General features: G+C 36.0%; 1 protein-coding gene across 3 annotated transcripts in view; it reads right to left on the bottom strand.

Annotated features, from left to right (window-relative positions):
- FAM193A (family with sequence similarity 193 member A) overlaps nt 1-19,755 on the bottom strand; it is a 225,216-nt gene that overhangs the window by 22,446 nt on the left and 183,015 nt on the right. For all 3 annotated transcript variants that reach the window (XM_027836378.1, XM_027836376.1, XM_027836377.1), the window contains 6 exons: nt 9,730-9,928; nt 8,043-8,315; nt 7,184-7,466; nt 6,449-6,635; nt 5,890-6,120; nt 2,096-2,921 (listed from right to left, as the gene is read on the bottom strand). In XM_027836378.1, the coding sequence (XP_027692179.1) occupies nt 2,096-2,921; nt 5,890-6,120; nt 6,449-6,635; nt 7,184-7,466; nt 8,043-8,315; nt 9,730-9,928 (1,999 nt within the window). The remainder of the gene's footprint in view (nt 1-2,095; nt 2,922-5,889; nt 6,121-6,448; nt 6,636-7,183; nt 7,467-8,042; nt 8,316-9,729; nt 9,929-19,755) is intronic.

Raw genomic sequence — 19,755 nt, 5'->3', positions numbered from 1 at the left:
TTTATCTGTTGAGTTAACCACAGCAAAGTAGCTCAGCAGAGCAAAAAAAGCACAGACTGATCAGAATCCTTATTATGTCACAGAATAAAAGAACTAGAAGGGTGACAGAGATAACCTGGTTCAGCTCCCTCATTGTATATGAGGGCACTGAGACCCAGAGACAGGATGTGATTGCTTGAGGTCTTAGAATCAGTTAGAGCACTAGAATTTGACTCCAAAAGCTTGTTTCCAAGTTCAGGGCTCTCGTTCATACAGCCGAACAAAGCTACTCCACCTTTCAGGTTCTTAGCCCCTAACTAGATTGGACCTGTTCTTATATGTGACCTTACACTAAATACTCTCAAACTCAGTTTCCTCTTCTCACAAAACAAGTGGGTCAGACTTAATAAACTCTATGATCCTTCGCAACTCTGGCAATGTATTATCTATATACTGGTGCACAAAGATGGATGCCATGAAATAAGAGATACCCTATGATGGCAGAAGGACACAGCACCACAAAGGGTAGTGAGAGAAACTTAAGATTAAACAAGGAAACTTAAAATCCAAGTAAATTCTCATTGTATTACATGATCACAGAATCTTTAGTGCTTAAAGTCTTTACTCTTGCCTACAAACATTATTTAGCAACTTTAAAATAATCTTTCCTTCTGCATCAAAAAATCATTCATTTGATGATTTCGAATCACTCTGAAACTTTGACTTATTAGCTCTTTTCTTCCTGAATCATGCTGTTGATGTGTACTATTTACTTCAAAGATTACTTAGCTCAACAAAGTATTTTAAAATATTTTTTAAATACAGTTTGAATAATGCTAATCAAAAGTTAAGACTGTATAAACTAGAATGGAGAAGTACTGTTCATTTTTAATTCTCTTTAATTGAAACTGATCTTATTCCTTGTCAGCCTCTTATAGACAAATCAACTTGACTAACTTTGTTCACATTTGCTAACACCCTCCTATCATTTTATCTTGAGGAATCAATTCTTGTCTCAATTCTTGAACATTTAGCAATGGTGCTATTACACAGGTGGTATGGTGTGCAGAACTTGAGAACTGAGACCTGGGTCTGAATCTCAGGTCTGACACTTACTATACTACCCCTCTGCATTCAAAGACAAGTCACTTCATCTCTATGGGCCTCAGTTTCCTTATCTAATGGGCATAACAATGCTTGCACTATTTACCTAACACAGGGATATCACGAGGAAAGCAGGCGGTCAATTTTATTTGTTTTGTTTTGTTTTTAGGCAATGGGGTTAAGTGACTTGCCCAGGGTCACATAGCTAGTAAGTGTCAAGTGTCTGAGGCCAGATTTGAACTCAGGTCCTCCTGACTCAAAGGCCCGAGCTCTATCCACTGCGCCACCCAGCTGCACCCTGGCTGGTCAATTTTAAAGCACTATAGAAATGCATTATTATACCTGGATTATGACACATTCAATTAAGATGGTACTGGAATCTAAGTGTAAGGGAAAACTAAAGTTTACTACCTAAATGAGATAACTTGAAAAGATACTTTAATCACAGCAGTGGCTCTTCCTGAAACCAGACATACTATCTGTATTACGAATGAGTAAAAATGTTTAGTAGCAAGCTTTTCATTGGCCTTATTCTCCTGATCCATTCAGGTGAAAAGTCCCGACAATATACAAAGCAAGAGCAAGATACAGTATGTGCAATGGCAAAACCTGCCTGTGAGATTTTCATAGGATCATAGATTTCAAGCTGGGAGGGTTCCTAGACAGCATATCTAGTCCTTCTCCCTCACTTACTTTATAAGATGACTATGTTGAATCCCAGAATGGCTTGCTCAAGGTCACAGAAAAAAAATGAAATGGTATAACCAGGACTCAAATCTACATCCTGAATATAAATTCAGGGCTCCTTCCAAGGTTATTATACTGCCTCTCAGAAATCAATCAATCAATATTTATTAAGTAACTACTATGTGCCAGGCACTGTGCTAAGCACTGACCAACACACTGTCTTTCTAGCATAGGTTCTTCACTAAAGACTCTAGATATTACATCATCTTCTGACAACTCACACACTTAACCAAGCTGAACATAACTTTCTCTGAGCTATATTTACCAAGTGAATTGTTGACTTTATCTCCTTTTTTCTTCTTATTTTTCTTGTTCTTGCCCTTCGGCTGTGGAGAATCTGCCAATACCAATTTGTTGTTTGGGGGCTGCTCATTTGGAGAAGGGGATTCAATTAGGATTGGCAGCGATTTTTCTTCTTTGACATGATTCAGCTGCTTTCTGTTGTTGTTGTTACTGTTGACTTTTTTCTCCTCTCTTCTCTGCTCAGCAGAGGAAGAGAGTTCTACTGCCTTCACTCTGGGATCCGTATGGTTCCTGGGTCTAGGCTGGCTCTCGGGCACTTTGGGAGATTCGGCCGGCTTACTGACAGGCTTGAGCTTTGATTTACTGTTCCCCTCTTTGTGGTGGTGCATTATGTCAAAGAGGAAAGAAAGGGGTTCATGCTGCTTCACACCCAGCTCTTTTTGGAAAAGGAGTTTGGAGTCTCTTGAGTTGCCTGGATTGGACAGTCCACAGACTGTTTCAGGTCCTGGCCTCTGTTCTAAATGATTAACATGCCTGGAAGGTGAACTCGAGGAGGTTTCTGTTTTCTCAGACTGCTCAAGGGTGCCATTCCGTATCTCTTCAGAGCTTGGTACTGATTCTTTTGCTGACTGGAAATTCCTAGCAAGCATGTCCAACTTTGAACAGTCTTTATTTGTTCTATCTTTTTTCTTTTTCTTTATAGCTCGTAGCTGTTGGAGCTCTTGAAGCCTCTGGAATTCCTCTTTGAGTCTTTCTTCTTCTTCTTCCTCCCGCCTCCTTTGTTCCTCAAGGAGCTGGTGATGTTCTCTCTCCCTAGCTTCTGCTTCAAGACGAGCTTTCTCTTCTAGCTATAAAAAAAAGTGATTTAAAAGTTGACAATAAGTACTCTAAATTAAGACAAACAGGAAAAATTAGGATGACATGTTATGAGCACATGTTTAGGAATTTACTCACATTAAAGAACATTAACATATTAAAAAGTTACATAGGGCCAAATGTCTAAAATATACCCATCCAAAATTATTTCATACTATTTAATAAAGAGTAAAATAAGGAACATATGTAGTAATATAAGGTTTCTGAGTTGAACAAGAATCCTTACTGTGTTTTTGCTAATGCTAAGCACACAAAACAAGGTAAAGTCTGCTGTTTACATATGATGCCCATGAGATTACAGTACATTTCTTACTTGTAATATCTTGCACTGTGCTGTGTATGGGCACAAAAAAAAACCAAGTGTCAACTATCTGTTTCTGTAACTTGAATACTAAAGACTTATTGTGTGGTATTCAAATGGTACTCAATTGTATATGTAACATCACTCAGTAAGCACAATTTTCTGGGGCAGATGAAATTTAGATGCTGATACATGAATATATGGAAGTATGACAAAGAAGAAATAAAGATATAACAATGAATTGCAACTCAAAAATACTTCCTCTCATCTCAGGGAAGACATATATAGTAGAATAGTGCCTTTAAAAAGTCAGCATTAGTGGAAAAATGATCTCTGAACATTTCTGCTACCTAGCAAGGTAGGGAATTAATTTTTATTTCCTGCTTGAAAAAGAGACACAAATTCCAGAAACTCTAAGTAAAAAAAAAAAAAATTCCATCTGTCTAGGAAATAAATAAAAGTTATTAAAAGAGAAGGCATAGATTTTTAAAAGTTGACTAATTTCTGGGACCAGACTTATCTAAGAGTTCTAAAAATAGAAATTAAGTCTATATAGGTCTTCAAACCAACTGACAACAGAACCATAAGAATTTACCAGAGTGCTAAAATCCTAGCGTTAAAAGGAATATCTAATGAAATCTAGTCACAAATTCCCCCTAGCTCTTTACTGGTAAAGTGATAGCAGTGTAGAATAGTTGATAGTATCCACAGCAGAAACCCATAGTTGGAGAATACAGCTGGGAAACTCTTACTTGCTCCATTAGGAAGTGTTCTGATATTTCACTTCTAGTGCTTAAAGCTTCTGGTCTATAGATTCTGAGAGGTCTTTGGGCCTGACCCTATCATGCCCTCTGGCAAATGTTTCAGATCAAGTCCTTCTTTGTAAAACTAAACCACTGAATTTAACTATTTTACTTTATTTTAAACTTAATCACATGGGGAAAAAAAGTTCAAGAAATAGAAATATTTTACTATCATTTTCAGGAAAGGACAAACAATTTAACATGTGTTTTTATGAATCAATCCACAAGCAAGAAAATTCTGAAACAGGTCTGCGGGAAAAATCATGATAAAAACATTATATGAACTAGATGACTGTCAGAGAGCACCTTATACTCTACTATACAAGCCTATGGTTATATGGGAAGGGAAAGGAATAAACATTTATATAGCACCTACTATGTGCCATGTACTGTGCTAAGCACTTTACAAATATTATTTCATTTGATCTTCGTAACAACCCTTGGAAGTAGGTATTATTATGACACCCCACCTTACCCCCCATCTTACAGTTGAGGAAACTCAAGCAAAGAGAAATCAAGTGACTTGTTGTGGGTTATCTAAGTATCTGAGCTTGGAACTATACATCCTAGGGGAATGTGGTCTTTTAGAGTTGCTTATAACCAAAGTGCTCATTTGCTAAAAGATACTCAATTAGTCAAAGCTCATCTGCTTCTATAACATTCTCTCATTATCTAAGGTGACTGGTAACTTGTTTCGCATTATATTTACTTTTGTTAAGGTTGAATGAACAAGAGTACCACAGGGCTATTACCCAGAAGATGCCTGAAATATTAGTGGTGTAATCATCACCAAGAATTAGCTCCTATCTGGCTGCTTGGCATTGCTCTCACTCCACAAATAAAAAACAGCAGCAATGGTAGTATACCAGACAGAGTAGATGGGGAGAAAAACTATGACCTATTAAAAAAGTTTACATCTCTCACACTCTTTGAACAATGATCACTTGGACAAAAAAGATTTTGGTCTCATTCTTTAGTTCTCCTTCCTTTCTACTGCCTCTATATCTTTGTATTTCTTTGCCTCTTCCTGCAGCAAAGGGCTTTCTCCTGCTAACCAAAACATTTCTTTTTATTCATTTAAACCCTTGGAGAAGTAACCAAGCATATTGAAAACTGCATTTCTAAAGACATGCCCCTACATGAAAATATAAGTTTATCTTTTCTTAACTAAAAAGAAGTATGATTTCATGTTCAAATGTATATGTATATTTTTGTTTGTTTTGTTTTTTTGGTGAGGCAATTGGGGTTAAGTGACCTGCCCAGAATCACACAGCTAGTAAGGATTATGTGTCTGAGGCCAGATTTGAACTCAGGTCCTCCTGCCTCCAGGGCTGGTGCTCTATCCACTGAGCCACCTAGCTGCCCCAGGAGGAGAAGAAACGAGCAACCAACCGGCCAGGAGAAAGGAGAAGCCCCGCCGTGGGCCTACGAAAAGCCACCTGCCTTCTGGTGTCGTCCTTTCTCTCTTTAGGGCTCTCTCTCACTCTTGGGAGAGGGCCACAGACACCACTACCTGGCTCCCCTCAGCAGGCGGGGTATGTTGTTTTTTAAACATACAAATACTCTCCTCCAACAATGCAAGTGAACCATACTTCAAGTGAGCAGTAGCAAGTGAACATTCAAAAGGTTTTCTATAAAACTGAAATGTACAAATTGTAATCAACTTGCATTTTAAAATCCTATTGAATGACGGGTATTTTCTTAAGAAATACCATGTGACTACTAAATTATCAAGTTTTTTATGTGCCATTTTTCCTAGCATGTAAAACTCCTTCAGAGAAAAGAAATTTGGCATTGTTGCAAAAAACGAAGTAACTTTTTTTTGTTGTTTTTTACCTTTCTTTGCTTATGTCTTGCTCGTTTGGCAGCCCGAGTACTGCTTACTGGTTTGGTCTCCGAACTGTTTATAAACTGTAACAAGTCTTCTACCTTTCGATGGTCAACAACACTCTCCCTTTCAGAGATTTGATCAGTTTTTTTTGGCTGCTCTTCTTTCCTCTTGGTTAAGCGTAAACGGAGCTTCTCTCTCATTTCCGCGTAATTTCTACTTGTTGGTGCAGCTGGTGGCTAAGAAAATTTAATGAAAACATTAGATAGAACTTCTAAGTTTAGAAGTTATGGACATGAAATCTAGATAATACCTTCTGAACTGCACTGCAAATAAAGTGCGATATAACAAAAATCTGTCCCTACTTAACTTATAGTATCAGAGACTTATTAGCAATAAAACCTACATATTTTATAATTAAAACACGATGTAAAATGTTTTTAAAAATCAGTTTTAGAATACTAAGAAATAATTTTATCCTATGAAGAAATATCAAAATATGCCTATGTGGATCCTTTATGCATAACAGAAAAATCATTAGGCATGAAATACAAAAAAGGAACTTACACCGCCATGCCCGAAGAACTCACAGTAACAACAGTCACAGTATTTTCCTTCTTTCTGGTTTGTGGATGTAGAGGTACTAGAGCTGTGCTCAGAACAGCTATCTTCATCCTGGCTTTCTTCTCCATCATACTGCTGATGGTCATATGCACTGCTATTTTCACAGCGATGCCCTTCACAATCAGGGTCACTATACAGTTTAAAAAAACACCACCTCCCATTAATACACTAGAGACATACAAGCCAGCACCTCACAGTTAGGAAAAAACTTTGCTATAACATGATGTTAAAACTCACATTAAAAGCAAAAGCACCTACATTTCTTACTTTAGTGCTTCCACTACCAATACTGACCGTTAAAAAAAATGATGACAGAAAATTCAGAAGACTAGGGAATCTTAAAGTGGCTATATAAACTTGGGTAATTGCAACTAATCACATTCAGAGTTTCTGAATTAGCAGTCCTCTGAGGTCCATCAGTAATTCTGTAAATATAATCTTACACTGGAACTGTTCCAGAACTGGTTCCTGCCATCACAACCATGAAAACTAAGTAGACTATCTATCATGCTGAAGTATTCTACAACAAATATTTCTTTATAACCCTTTGGTTTTAAATTGTTCATTGAGGAGGGAATTCAATTCTTTTATATCACAAAAGTTAGTCAAAATTCAACTTTAAAAAAATAAGTAGCATTCACCACTGTTGATTTACAAAATTCAAGTGTGAGGACTCACCTGCATATACTTGGTGGAGCACTAACTGAGCTGTCTGTAGTAGATGTAGGCGGTGCTAAAGTGGTGGGACAAAGCCCTGAATGTGGATCCACAAATCCAGGAGCTGTGGCAGCAGTTTTGGGAAAGGATGGGGCTGTGAGATTTGCAAGATGGGGTGTGGAGGCTGGTGAAAGGGCAGCAGGAGAAAGAGAAGGAAGAGATGCTAAACCAGTAGGACTATTTCTTGGTGCAACTGGTGCAGAATGTCTATGATCCTCTTTATTGATATTGTGAAACACCTCACCTAAAATGTAAAGAGATCAAAGCAGTTCTTTTTAAGTTACAGTTTCTTTGGCCAGGCACATTTTAACCCTCACATTCAACATATTTTCTTTAATGTTATATTGACACTTTATCCATTAGTGACTCAAACTGCAGATAATGTAACTGTTCCCACTCGTGCTACTATACTAGCTAAACACCAATCTGATTTAGGCTTCTTTAGTAAAAATTCGATATTTCTTCTTTATTTCAAAAGAACTCAAAAGATCTGTGACAGGTGCCTAAAGATTATGTCAATAGTAAAAATACTAAAATTCTGCAAACGTACTCTGTAAGCAATTCATTCTTACTACTACAGAACAGAAGGTTTAATTCCTAAGCATCACATAAAGATTTAAGACAAGAGATATTAAAGGGACAGGCTTAAAGTTTAAAAGGAATCCAACATTGTAGCAGGAACTCTATAACTCAAGGACGTGACTATAATGTACTATACCTTATGTGATAAGCAAGCTGAGTGACATCAAGTGGGTTTAAAACTTTGGTGTTTCTAAATCAAAACCAACTATTAATGGTTTAGGAGGCTATGTGTGCTTACCTATTGATGAAGGTCTCTTGGAGGACACTTTAAATTGGTTGCTGCTAGACTGCACTGTGGTAGCAGTGCACGAAACAGAGGAAGTAGCTGAAGATGTTGCCATAACAACTTTATTAGCCTCCATAAAAGCATCTTGGAAATTGTAGAGACATTTCTTTTTTGTAGCAGTTTTTTTCTCTTTACTATCAGTAACTGTAGGTGTTTCGTTGCCAGATGTGGTAGGAAGAGCTTCAGGTCTTATTTCTGAAAGTGTTGGTCCTAATATATCACTACCTTTAAAGAAAAGGTAACAAACTAAGGGTCATTCTTAGTAAAAGTCTAAAGTACAACTGACAACTAAATATCTCACTGTCTCCATGTAGCCATAACATTAGGTTTTCCTGGCCTGGGGATGACTGATATCAGTAAACTTCAAGCCTTAAATTTATCTTCTCTAAAACCTAAACTACTCAACCAATGGCTTTCTCCATTGTGAATGAAAATGTAATATTAGGTTGTTGGAATTTGGAACTGTGCTATTTCTTTGCTCAAAAGTCACTGGAGAAATGTATGAGGTTTGCTCGTAGTTCAAGGCATCTGAGATGCACGAAAAAGAAATAAGTGGCACAGTTAAGTCCTGCTGTTGCACTTACATCAATTCCCAAGGTTTGGGACGACAAACAGTTGGAAAGGCAATAAGCAGTCAGTTTCCACAGACATATGGAGGTACAACAAAATGTATCTTGGTAATAGTAAAGAGAATGTCAATTAAAAGTAGAAGTCAATAAATTCAGATCAGCTACTGTTTTACTATACTATGGATATAATTATATTTAGGTTGAGTAAACAAATTACCCAAGAGTAACAAAATAATTGATGAAGAGCTAAAATGAAAAAAGTTTCTTAATGATGGGCAATAGATTCAAAATTTAAACTTCTTCCAATAAAAGGATTTACTAAACATACCATTTTGATCTATTTGTTCTTTCTAGGAAATTCATATTAAGTACAGCTTAACTGGTTAAAACTATTAGAAGGAAAAGAATAGGAAGGTGGGCTAATTTTGAAGATTAAGGGAAACAGAAGGGAATTAGAGATACAATTAACAAAGAAACTAACAAAGACAGAAGAACTGACTAAGGATCCTAACATTAATTTTTGTGAGGTTAACATATATTCAAAACAAAGGCCCAAAAGGTAAAGACCTTAAGGGACTGAAGTGTAAACTGGCAATACATATGGTTGTGTCCTAAGGTTGTATGTACATCACTAAAGAAAGATGATGGATATAGCAGCTATTATAAGATATTCATGTTAGCACGGTTTGTGTCATTCTTACTGGCCATGTTATAAATCAGGCATTCAACATAACGAATGGAACTCTTTAGATTTAGACAGGATCAACCCGCCACCACGAGACAGAGAATTAGTATGAGCAACGCACTGGTCAAAAAAATTGGTTTACACAAGGATTGGTAGCATAATTTGTCCCAAGCCTGATAAAACTTTCATTAATAACCAATATTTGAAGTCTACCTGTAACATCAACAAGTAATATTCTAATTTATATTAATAGCATAATAAATATAGTACCGAGCTCAAATCTTGAATATTACAAGATTTTAGGTGTAAATCCATACATTCTAAATTAATCCACTCATTCACTAAGTTTAAAGTTTTAGGGAATTCAATAAGAAACAATCCTTACCAGAAATTGTATCTGGTAAAAAAGTGGCAGGATTCCAGTTCTTATCATTCATCATTTCTGATCCCCAAAGACTTATGAATTTAGAACTATTCCAGTCTGGAGTACTCCCAAAACAGCTTGGATAAATATGGTCTTGAAGAGATGCATTGAATACCTGATGCTTATTTGTATGATTCTGAACAGGTGCTGGTGGTAAAGCCTGCAAAAATTAAAGTAATTAATTATTATCTAATTGCCTATCCTAATTAACATTCCATTTATCTCTAGGGTCATTCTATAAGCAACAGATAGAATATTAGGGAAAACTTTCTACACACTATAAAACAGTGCTCCATAAAACTAAATTCCAAGGTAAACACATTTCACAAGACTAATTTAATAGGATCTTCTTTTTAACAGGATACTTAGTATCTAGTTGATGTGTTTTAATCACTTTTTGCATCACATACACCCGTTTGGCAGTCTGGTGAAGCTACTGGATCACATCTCAAAATAATGTTTTTAAATACATAAAATAAAACACACAGGATTACAAAGGAAAACAACTGTACTGAAATAAGTTATCAATATATATATTTTTTGAAGTTCACAGAACCCAGTTTAAAAGGCTCTGATCTAGTCCAACTTCCTCTTTGTACAGATGAGGAAGCTGAGACTGAGTAAGCTGAGGTGGTAGGCTACCCATGGTCATACAACCAAGTCAGAACAGAGCCAGGACCCAAACACAGGTCCTTACTCCTACTCTACTGTTCTTTCTACTGGACCACTCATAATGCTGACCATTATTTATGGTATGTAATTATATGTAGTTATACAAGCATATAGAGAGATTTATCTATTCACACTGATATTGGCACACAAAATATACTACCTGGGTAGTTCACATAAATTACAAACACTTGTGTACTGTACATTACTATTAAGGTACACAACTTTTAAACAAGCTCAGATTTTAAAACTTAAAGGAAAAATTCTAACGGTCTTAAACCCACTAATTTCTAGCATTTGTTCCTCATTACTTTTAAAATGAAATGCATTTGTGTGAGACTAGGATTTTGTTTCAAGATTTGTTTCAATAGGCTACTTTTTCATCTCAGGACATAATGATTGTGACTATTGGAGTTAACTTGGAGAATACCGATATGTTGTCAGACAATGAAAATAAAGTTGAGACTAATGCTGCTTCCTCACCTGCCCCTCCAAGGGGTGAAAAAAATACTTAAGAGTATTCGATTTCCCAAGGTCAGTTATGATCAATGGTACGCTTTTGAGCAGGTAACTTATTCACTCAGTAACCAAGGGATATGCGTTCAAATCAAGATTCACTTCTTCCACGAAGCTGCCCACACTATTTCAGCCTTCACTTATCTCTATGCTAGATATGTGATCTCTGTAGCGCAGACACTTCTTCCAATGTTACAGAATGCCAGCCATCCACAATCTTACTGATGTCCTCATGTAATCCACCAAAGGGGTCCACCTAATGTGATGGGAGCATTCCTCCAAGTCTCATGTCATTAAGTACGTACCAATGGAACAGATGTGCTGCCCATTAGTTAATCTTAGATCTTGCTCCATGATAAAGCCATCTCCATTTCTGACCTTACAGTTTTTTGATATTATCTTTAAGGATCTTTCTGGTGCACAATTCATTGTCAACCAGTGATAGTTGATCTCAATATGCATCTCCCCACTGGCCTCTGGGTGACCTACAATTTTAAATCTTCAGAGACTGTAGTATTCTAAGATTTGCAGCCATACTGCACCACCAAAAGCATACTGGTGTTCAAAAAGATAGGTCTTTTTTGGAAGGGAAAGAGTGAGGTCATTAAAGCACTGCACAATTTGCCAACAGTAACCTACAGGAACATATACTAGAGCTAGAAGGGATCTGAGAGGTTATGAAGTCCAATTCTCTAGTTTTAAAATATTTATTTTTTATTCTGAACTTAAACACTAAATAAAATGAGTATTTTTAGAAATATTGGATTTTCCTTTTAGAATATATAATTGCACAAGTAACTTTAAAAGCTGACTTGTTTAGGTTTGTTTCTTTTTTCTTTTGTGTTTAAAAAAAATGCTTCAATACCACCCCCTTTTGAGGGGAGAGATGCAACAAAGTGATAGTAAACAACAGAACTGAAATGTGAACTAAAATCCTTTCACTGTAAATCCAATGCTTTTCCCACTAAATTACACTGACTTTTCTGTCATGTTCTATCCGATTCTGGGCCTAGATCACTATCCCAATGCAGTCCAAGATATACATACTAATGAACCAGCTCAAAAGGCTGTTCTTCTAAATGTACAGAGATCATAGTCTGGAAAACAGGTATTCTTTATATACTTGATTTTTCCAATGTCAAGAGTAAAGCCAAAATTTTAATTATGGATAAGATTTTGGAGGCTTATTTGGTAAGTACTGAGGCTTGCAGCATAATGTCATCTATAAATAAGAATATCTGTATATCTATAAGAAATTCCTCATTTATTTGGAAGCTAGGTGGCATAGTGGATAGGATGCCAGATCTGAAGTCAGTTAAACTCATCTTCTCGAGTTCAAATCTGACCTCAGACATTTACTGGTTATGTGACCCTGGGCAAATCATTTTGTTTGTTTGCTTCTGTTTCCTAATCTGTAAAATGAACTAGAGAAGAAAATGACAAACCACCTGGCATCTCTGCCAAGAAAACCTCAAATGGAGTCACAGAGAGTGAGACACAACTGGAAATGACTGAACAACATCTATTTGGACAACCTTGGAAAACATCTTTGATAAGCATATTTATCTATCTCCTAATTGATGCCTTGGTTTGTTATTAGAGGGTCACCAGACAAAACAATTTTAAAACACGCAAGGGAGACACCATCTTATTGGAAAGAAGTTTCCAAAGGAACATTTTGTTTTACTGTGTCAAATGATAATTTTCAGAGTGAACAAGAACAGTGGAATCATATTCTCCGCACCTATGACTGAATTATGTTAATTGTAAATACGTGGATATATAACGGTGAAAATATGCAGAAGTGGTAGAATATCACTTGGGAAATCTTAGTTGTTCTTTTCTCACCCCTTTATTAAAAACATCCTTGACATGATTACTTTAATTATTTCAGATATTTTGATTATTTTATATTTGGTAGAGATGGCAAACCAGCATATGAGTTGGTAATCATTGATTTGATCCTATCTTTTCAACAGTAATAAACCTGTAAACAGTAATTCCCCTCCTTTGGAATATTCCGACATTAGGCATTTAATATATGTTGTTGACTTGAATTGAATTTCGCATCAACTTTTCTGTAAACCTTTTTTCCCCTCCAAAACTTCTCACTGTTTGCAGAGATGATACTGCTCATAATTTTCTACCAACCTTCTCTGTAAACGTTTATGAATGAGTTTATAATCTAAACCCATCTTGCTATTTGCTGTCACATTGCTCTGGCATAGAAATCAACTGTTTCCTAGTTAGAAAGGTCTCTAGGATCTTTAGGTCTCTCACTGTGACAAAAGATTTACATCAGTTAACTTCCTGAGAGTCTGTTCTATTACCCATTTCCTAGCTTTTAAAAACATTAATTTCTGTTTTAAATTGATTCAGATAGAGGACAACACAAATTTTCATTTGTACTCTCCCAATTTGGTATTGTCTTTTTGTTAATAAGATGAGTTCAAAGTTGATTCAGAAATGAGTCCTTTATTCATACCAAGAGAATTTCCAGTAAGAAAAATATAATCAACTCTTTAATGATGTTATTTAGTGCTCACTGTACTGAATCCTTCATGACTCTGAAGAAAGTTATTTATGATATATCTGATGAAACTAATTTTCCTCCAAACTTCCTATTTCTGTCAAGGGTACCATCATCCTTCAGAAGTCCACAGATGCTGATAACCTTCTGGTTCTCCTTCACTCTTCATTCTTCCTCATCCTATGTATCCCTCCATAATATCCCCTCTCATTTGGACTACTGCGCTATACTTTTTTAAAATTTTTAACATTTTGAGTTCCAAATTCTATCCCTTACTTCCCCCCTCCCAGAGACGGTGAGTAAATAGGTTATACATGTGCAATTATGTAAAACATTTCCATGTTAGTCATTTTGTACAAGAAGACTTTAATGAAAGAAAAAAAATTAAATGAAAACAGTGAAAAATAGCATGCTTCAGTTTATACTAAATTAATATTAGTTCTTTCTCTGGAGGTGGATAGTATGCTTCATCATTAGTCTTTTGGGATTTTCTTGGATCATTGTATTGCTGAGAATAACTAAGTCATTCACAGTTCTTCATCGGACAATATTGCTATTACTGTGTACAATGTTCTCTTGGTTCTGTTCACTTCACTATGTATTAGTTCATGTAAATCTTTCCAGATTTTTCTGAAATCATCCTGCTTATCATTTCTTACAGTACTGTAGTATACTCTTAAATGGTATTCCTAACTCAAGTCTTTCCATTTGCTGATCCATCATCCTACCCATAGCTGCCCAAGTAATCTTCCTAAAGTACACATGTGTGACCATGTCTCTTCCCTGGTCAATAAACTCCAATGACTCTGTATAACCTATAGGATAAAACAGATGCTCTTCTGTGTAGCTTTAAATTCCTTTACAATCTGAACTCACTCTATCTTCCAATCTTATTACACATCAATACTCTTCCTGTACTCCACGGTCCAGATAAATTGACCTTGTTGCTGTTGCACACACATGACATTGTATCTCCAATCTCTATATGCCTTTGAACCAGCTGTCTCTTATGACTGAAATGAACTCTCCCCTTTCCTGTGCCTTCTGGAATCCTCTATTTCCCTCAAAACTCTGTTCAAGTGACAACTTTCTCTATGAAACCTTTCATGATGCCTCACCTCCTAGAAATCTCTCCCCTACCCCAAATTTATCTTTGTATTTGCTTTGTACACCTTTGTTTATATATATGCAGTCTCTAAAACAATGCAAGTTCTCTACAAGGAGGGAGTGTTCCTTTTTTCTCTTTATATCATCATTACTTAGCAGAACGCTCAGCACACAGTAGGTGCTTAATACATGACAGCCTCCTGGGCTATAATGAAATCTCTGTGAGGGAAGGAACTTGTTTTTTACTTTTGTTCCCTATCCTTTTCCCATCAGTTTGTTGCAAGAGAGGTTCTCAATAAATATTTGTTGACAGGCTGCACAGCATAGTACTAGCTACCAAGGAAACTTGAAGTTAGAGGAAATTAAAGAAGGATAGATCGGGAGGAAGATAATTATATACTAAAAAAAATACAAGTCAGATCAAGCTGAGGTGCTTACCATGTTTCTGTGTAAAGAGCCCTGGTCCTGGAGACAAGACTAGCTGGGGCAAATCCCAGTTCTCTTGTTCACCAGCAGCATGGCAAGTCACATCACTGCTCTAGGTTTTCATTTCCTTACTTGTCAGATGAAAGGTTCAACCAGATGATCTCTATGGATCTTTCCATCTCTAAGTCTTATGAACTACCTGAAATGTGACAAGCTTATGTGGACTAAGAAGGCTTTCATTTTAAAATAACCATTCATTTTATAGATAGGAAATTTAAAATAATATTTTGAAATATATGAGCTTATAGCTAATACAATTCATCATTTTACAACTATTTCTTAAGTTAGGTACAAAGGCCAACTACTCACCTAGGTTTAGTTTCTACTTAATAAATCATGGCACCCCAATTGATAAATGGTCAAAGGATATGAAAAGGCAGTTCACAGATGAAGAAATTAAAGCCATCTATAGTCATATGAAAAAATGCTCTAAATCACTATTGATTAGAGAAATACAAATCAAAACAACTCTGAGGTACTATATCACACCTATCAGATTGGCCAACATGACAAAACAGGAAAATGATAAATGTTGGAGAAGATGTGGGAAAATTGGAACACTAATGCATTGTTGGTGGAGTTGTGAAATCATCCAACCATTTTGAAGAGCAATTTGGAACTATGCCCAAAGGGCTATAAAAATGTGCATATCCTTTGACCCAGCAATAGCACTTCTAGGGCTATATCCCAGAGAGATCATAAAAATGGGAAAAGGACCTACATGTACAAAAATATTTATAGCAGCTCTTTTTGTGTTGGCAAAGAACTGGAAATTGAGAGGATGCCCATACATTGGGGAATGGCTGAACAAGTTGTGGTATGTGAATGTAATAAGATACTACTGTGCTATAAGAAATGATGAACAGGCTGACTTAAGAAAAACCTGGAAAGACTTGAATGGTCTGATGCTGAGTGAAATGAGCAGAACCAGGAGAATGCTGTACACAGTAACAGCCACGTTGTGTGATGACTAATCTCGATAGACTTAACCCTTCTCAGCAATACAAGGATTTAAGACATCTCCAAAGGCCTTGTGGTGGAAAATGCTATTCACATCCAAAGAAAGAACTACGGAATTTGAATGCAGATTGAAGCATACTATTTGCTATTTTTTTTCTTCTGTTGTGTTTTATTTCCTCTTTCCAGTGGTTCCTCTTATTGGTTCTAATTCCTACCTACATCACTAATGTGAAAATACATTTAATAGGAATATATATGTATAGCCTATATCAGATTGCGCGCTGTCTTGGGGAGGGTGGTAGAGAGGAAGGGGGAGAAAAATTTAAAACTCAAAAGCTTATGGAAGTGATTGTTGATAATTCAAAATAAATTAATTAAAAAAAATAAATATGGCAGTTTTAAAATTGACTTATCTGATTGTCCCAAATTTATACTATAGCCAGAAATAGTTCAACATCACTACTTGGTTAGAAAGGAAAAAGGCACAAATTTTAAAACCGTTTCAAGTTAAGAGATGCTTAAATGATGAGAATTTAATTAGAGTTGTAATTAAAGAAGAAAATAACAAGGTTTCTGAAGCAAGACAGAAGCGATATCAAGATATTATGGAGCTAATAATCTTGGAGTGGGAAATGTGACATACAAATAAGCAATATTATCCAAGAAACCTAACAGCCATGCAAGGAAGGAAAGGAAGTGTAGTGGAAACAGTGATGGAGTTGAAGTCAAGAGAGACCTAGGTTCAGATTTCAGCTCCAGAACTTCCTAGTTTCATGACTCTAGGCAAGTAACTTCTCCACTTACATGACCTACTGCAAAGTAGTACTGTAAGAAAACTAGTAAGCTTTAAGAACGTAGGAGAAGTATAAAAGGTCATACAAAGTTAGAGGCAGGAAAAATAACTTCAGGCTTGTGTGGGAGTTACATGAAAGCCTCCTGGAAGAGATCACATTTGAAACAAGCAAAAGAGGTACAGGCTCAGAAATGTTTAGCAAAAAGCTTGTGGTCAAGCTGGAAAACTAGAACCATGGTCTTTCAAGGTACAGGAGTCTCAGAGTTCATGTTGAGAATGACAACTATGGAATAATATAAGGTTCAGAATCATTAAAGATTGAGTTGTATTTATTAGACTGTAGAGGCAACAAAGTAAGCTCACCTGGTTCTTTTGTTTTAACAAAGTTTTATTATGTTCTTGGTACATTACAAACACTATTGCTAATAAACATGGCTGCTGAGACATCCTCAATCCATTAGAGCTAAAATAAATTTCGTATGTGTTTATCTAGTGGAGAGGCATCTCTACTCCAAGTTAAATAGGTTCTAGTTGAACATTTAAGGGTCATCAAAAAAACAGGAAACACAAGTTGGTTAACAAAAGTTTTACTGGCTGGAATGAAAACAATAGGCCATCTTCTAAATCTTGGTCTATCTATTACAAAAAATTATAACAAAAAATTATAACAAAAAAAGGGATTTCTGTGATCCAACCATTTTGGAGAACAATTTGGAACTATGCTCAAAAGGCTATAAAAATGTCCATACCCTTTGACCCAGCAATAGCACTTCTAGGGCTATATCCCAAAGAGATCATACAAATGGGAAAAGGATCCACATGTACAAAAATATTCATAGCAGCTCTTTTTGTGGTGGCAAAGAATCGGAAATTGAGAGGATGCCCATCAACTGGGGAATGGCTGGGCAAATTGTGGTATATGAATGTAATGGAATACTATTGTGCTACAAGAAATGATGAACAGGCTGACTTCAGAAAAACGTGGAAAGACTTGCATGGTCTGATGCTGAGTGAAGTGAGCAGAACCTAGAGAACATTGTACACAGTAACAGTGACGTTGTGCGATGACTAATATTGATAAACTTAATCCTTCCCCGCAATACAAGGATCTAAGACATCTCCAGAGGCCTCGTGATTGAAAATGCTATCCACATCCAAAGAAAGAACTATCGAAGTTGAATTGCTATTTTTTTTCCCTCTTCTGTTGAGTTTTGTTTCCTCTTTCTGATGATTCCTCCTATTGGTTTTAATTTTTACTTACAACATCCCTAATGTGCAAATATGTTTAACAGGAATGTAAATGTATAGCCTATATCAGATTGTGTGCCATCTTGGGGAGGGTGGTGGGGAGGAAGGGGGAGAAAAATTTTAAACTCAAAAGCACATGGAAGTGATTACTGATAAAGTAAAATAAATTAATAAGATTTAAAAAAGGGGATTTCTGGCCACTTCACAGTAAGCAGAAATTTATATTAATCATAAACATCCACACTAGACTTATCCTCTAAGAGGAATATGCAGATTAAATAAGATTTTGCTATATTTACTGCCATAAGAATATCATACCAAACTTCTCTTTTTGGCCTTGCCAAAATACCAATCCCAGAAAACTCTATACAACCACTAAAAGAAAGAGATCAGACACCGTTTCACTATGTCAATGTCAGAATCTATTCGTGACTTTATCTTTTAACATAGGCCTTTAGCTCTTAACTTATCTGATGCCCAACTCTTCAAGTTCTGTTTGTCTAAAATGCCCTCAATTTTGCTTATGCTCAGAACCACCAGAATACCACATTTATCTTTAATATCATCACACTGTTTCTTTTCAAAGGAAGATTTTCATGGATCTCTTTATATTCATCATTCAAGAAACTCTCTAGCCCCTCTCCCTTTCTTACCTGCATTTTAAACACACACATTCCATCTCCTTTCCAAACACAATGCTTTGTACACTATTCTACTTTCCCACATCACTCCTCTATCTTAAGGCCCCCCTTTTCCCCTGGTCTATGCTTTTTAATGAAATGTGAATGATTCTCATTGTTTCTTATTAGAACTCCATCACTCTATTACCCTACTACAACCACAGAAACTTTATTTAACCTCAGGTGATCTTATATTTCAGAATACAGACAAAAGGAAACTTTGTGTGATCGTGATACAACACATTCCGTGATAAAACAATAGCAGCAGTACCAACAACTAGTATATAGAATATCTTGGTTTTACAATATTTTATTTTCATGAAAAATTTGATGCAAGGTATAAATATCTTAAGTGTTCTGCACATGCACATAAAACAGTCATGATAAAGTCAGCAGCAGAATCACAAAATCTTATTGAAAGAAATCATATCTCATATGTTTATCTTGGACCGTTTTTAAGAATCACAAGTTAGAACATAATAGTTCCTTAAAAGTTTACATAGGCATATGCTATAGAGATTTTTCTTAGGAGTGGCTGTTCCTCTTTCTCTTATATTCAAAGTAGGGTGGGACTCATAAAAGAAACACTTCTCTACCTGCTAAGATAGATCATCATAAAGATAGACAAACTCTATGGTTGGTGCCCTTACAGTGAGAGATTAAGGCAAAACTTTGAATTATATTAGGAAATAAAACTGTCTCTGTGGCAGACTGGAAGAAGAGATACAATGAATTTTTATGTTACTAACACAATAAGTAGGCAGTTTGTCCTATCTGCAGCACCAAATGCAATTTTTCAGTCGTTCTTTATGATTAGTGATATAATTCAAGGACTTAGTCTGGAAACTTAACGGTAGGAAAAAAAGAAGAGGGGAAAAGTCAACAAACATTTATTAAGTACTTACTATCTGCCAGACAAAAATTTTCTTATTTTAAGCAACTAAATTATTAACACTAAAAGGACAAATAAGATTAATTTTAAAAAAATGAATATGCAA

This window comes from Vombatus ursinus, unplaced genomic scaffold, assembly GCF_900497805.2.
Source record: "Vombatus ursinus unplaced genomic scaffold, bare-nosed wombat genome assembly UNPS02014818.1, whole genome shotgun sequence".
Taxonomy (NCBI): Eukaryota; Metazoa; Chordata; class Mammalia; order Diprotodontia; family Vombatidae; genus Vombatus; species Vombatus ursinus.
Note: the sequence above shows the minus strand (reverse complement) of the source record. Positions and strands in the feature narration are given on the sequence as shown.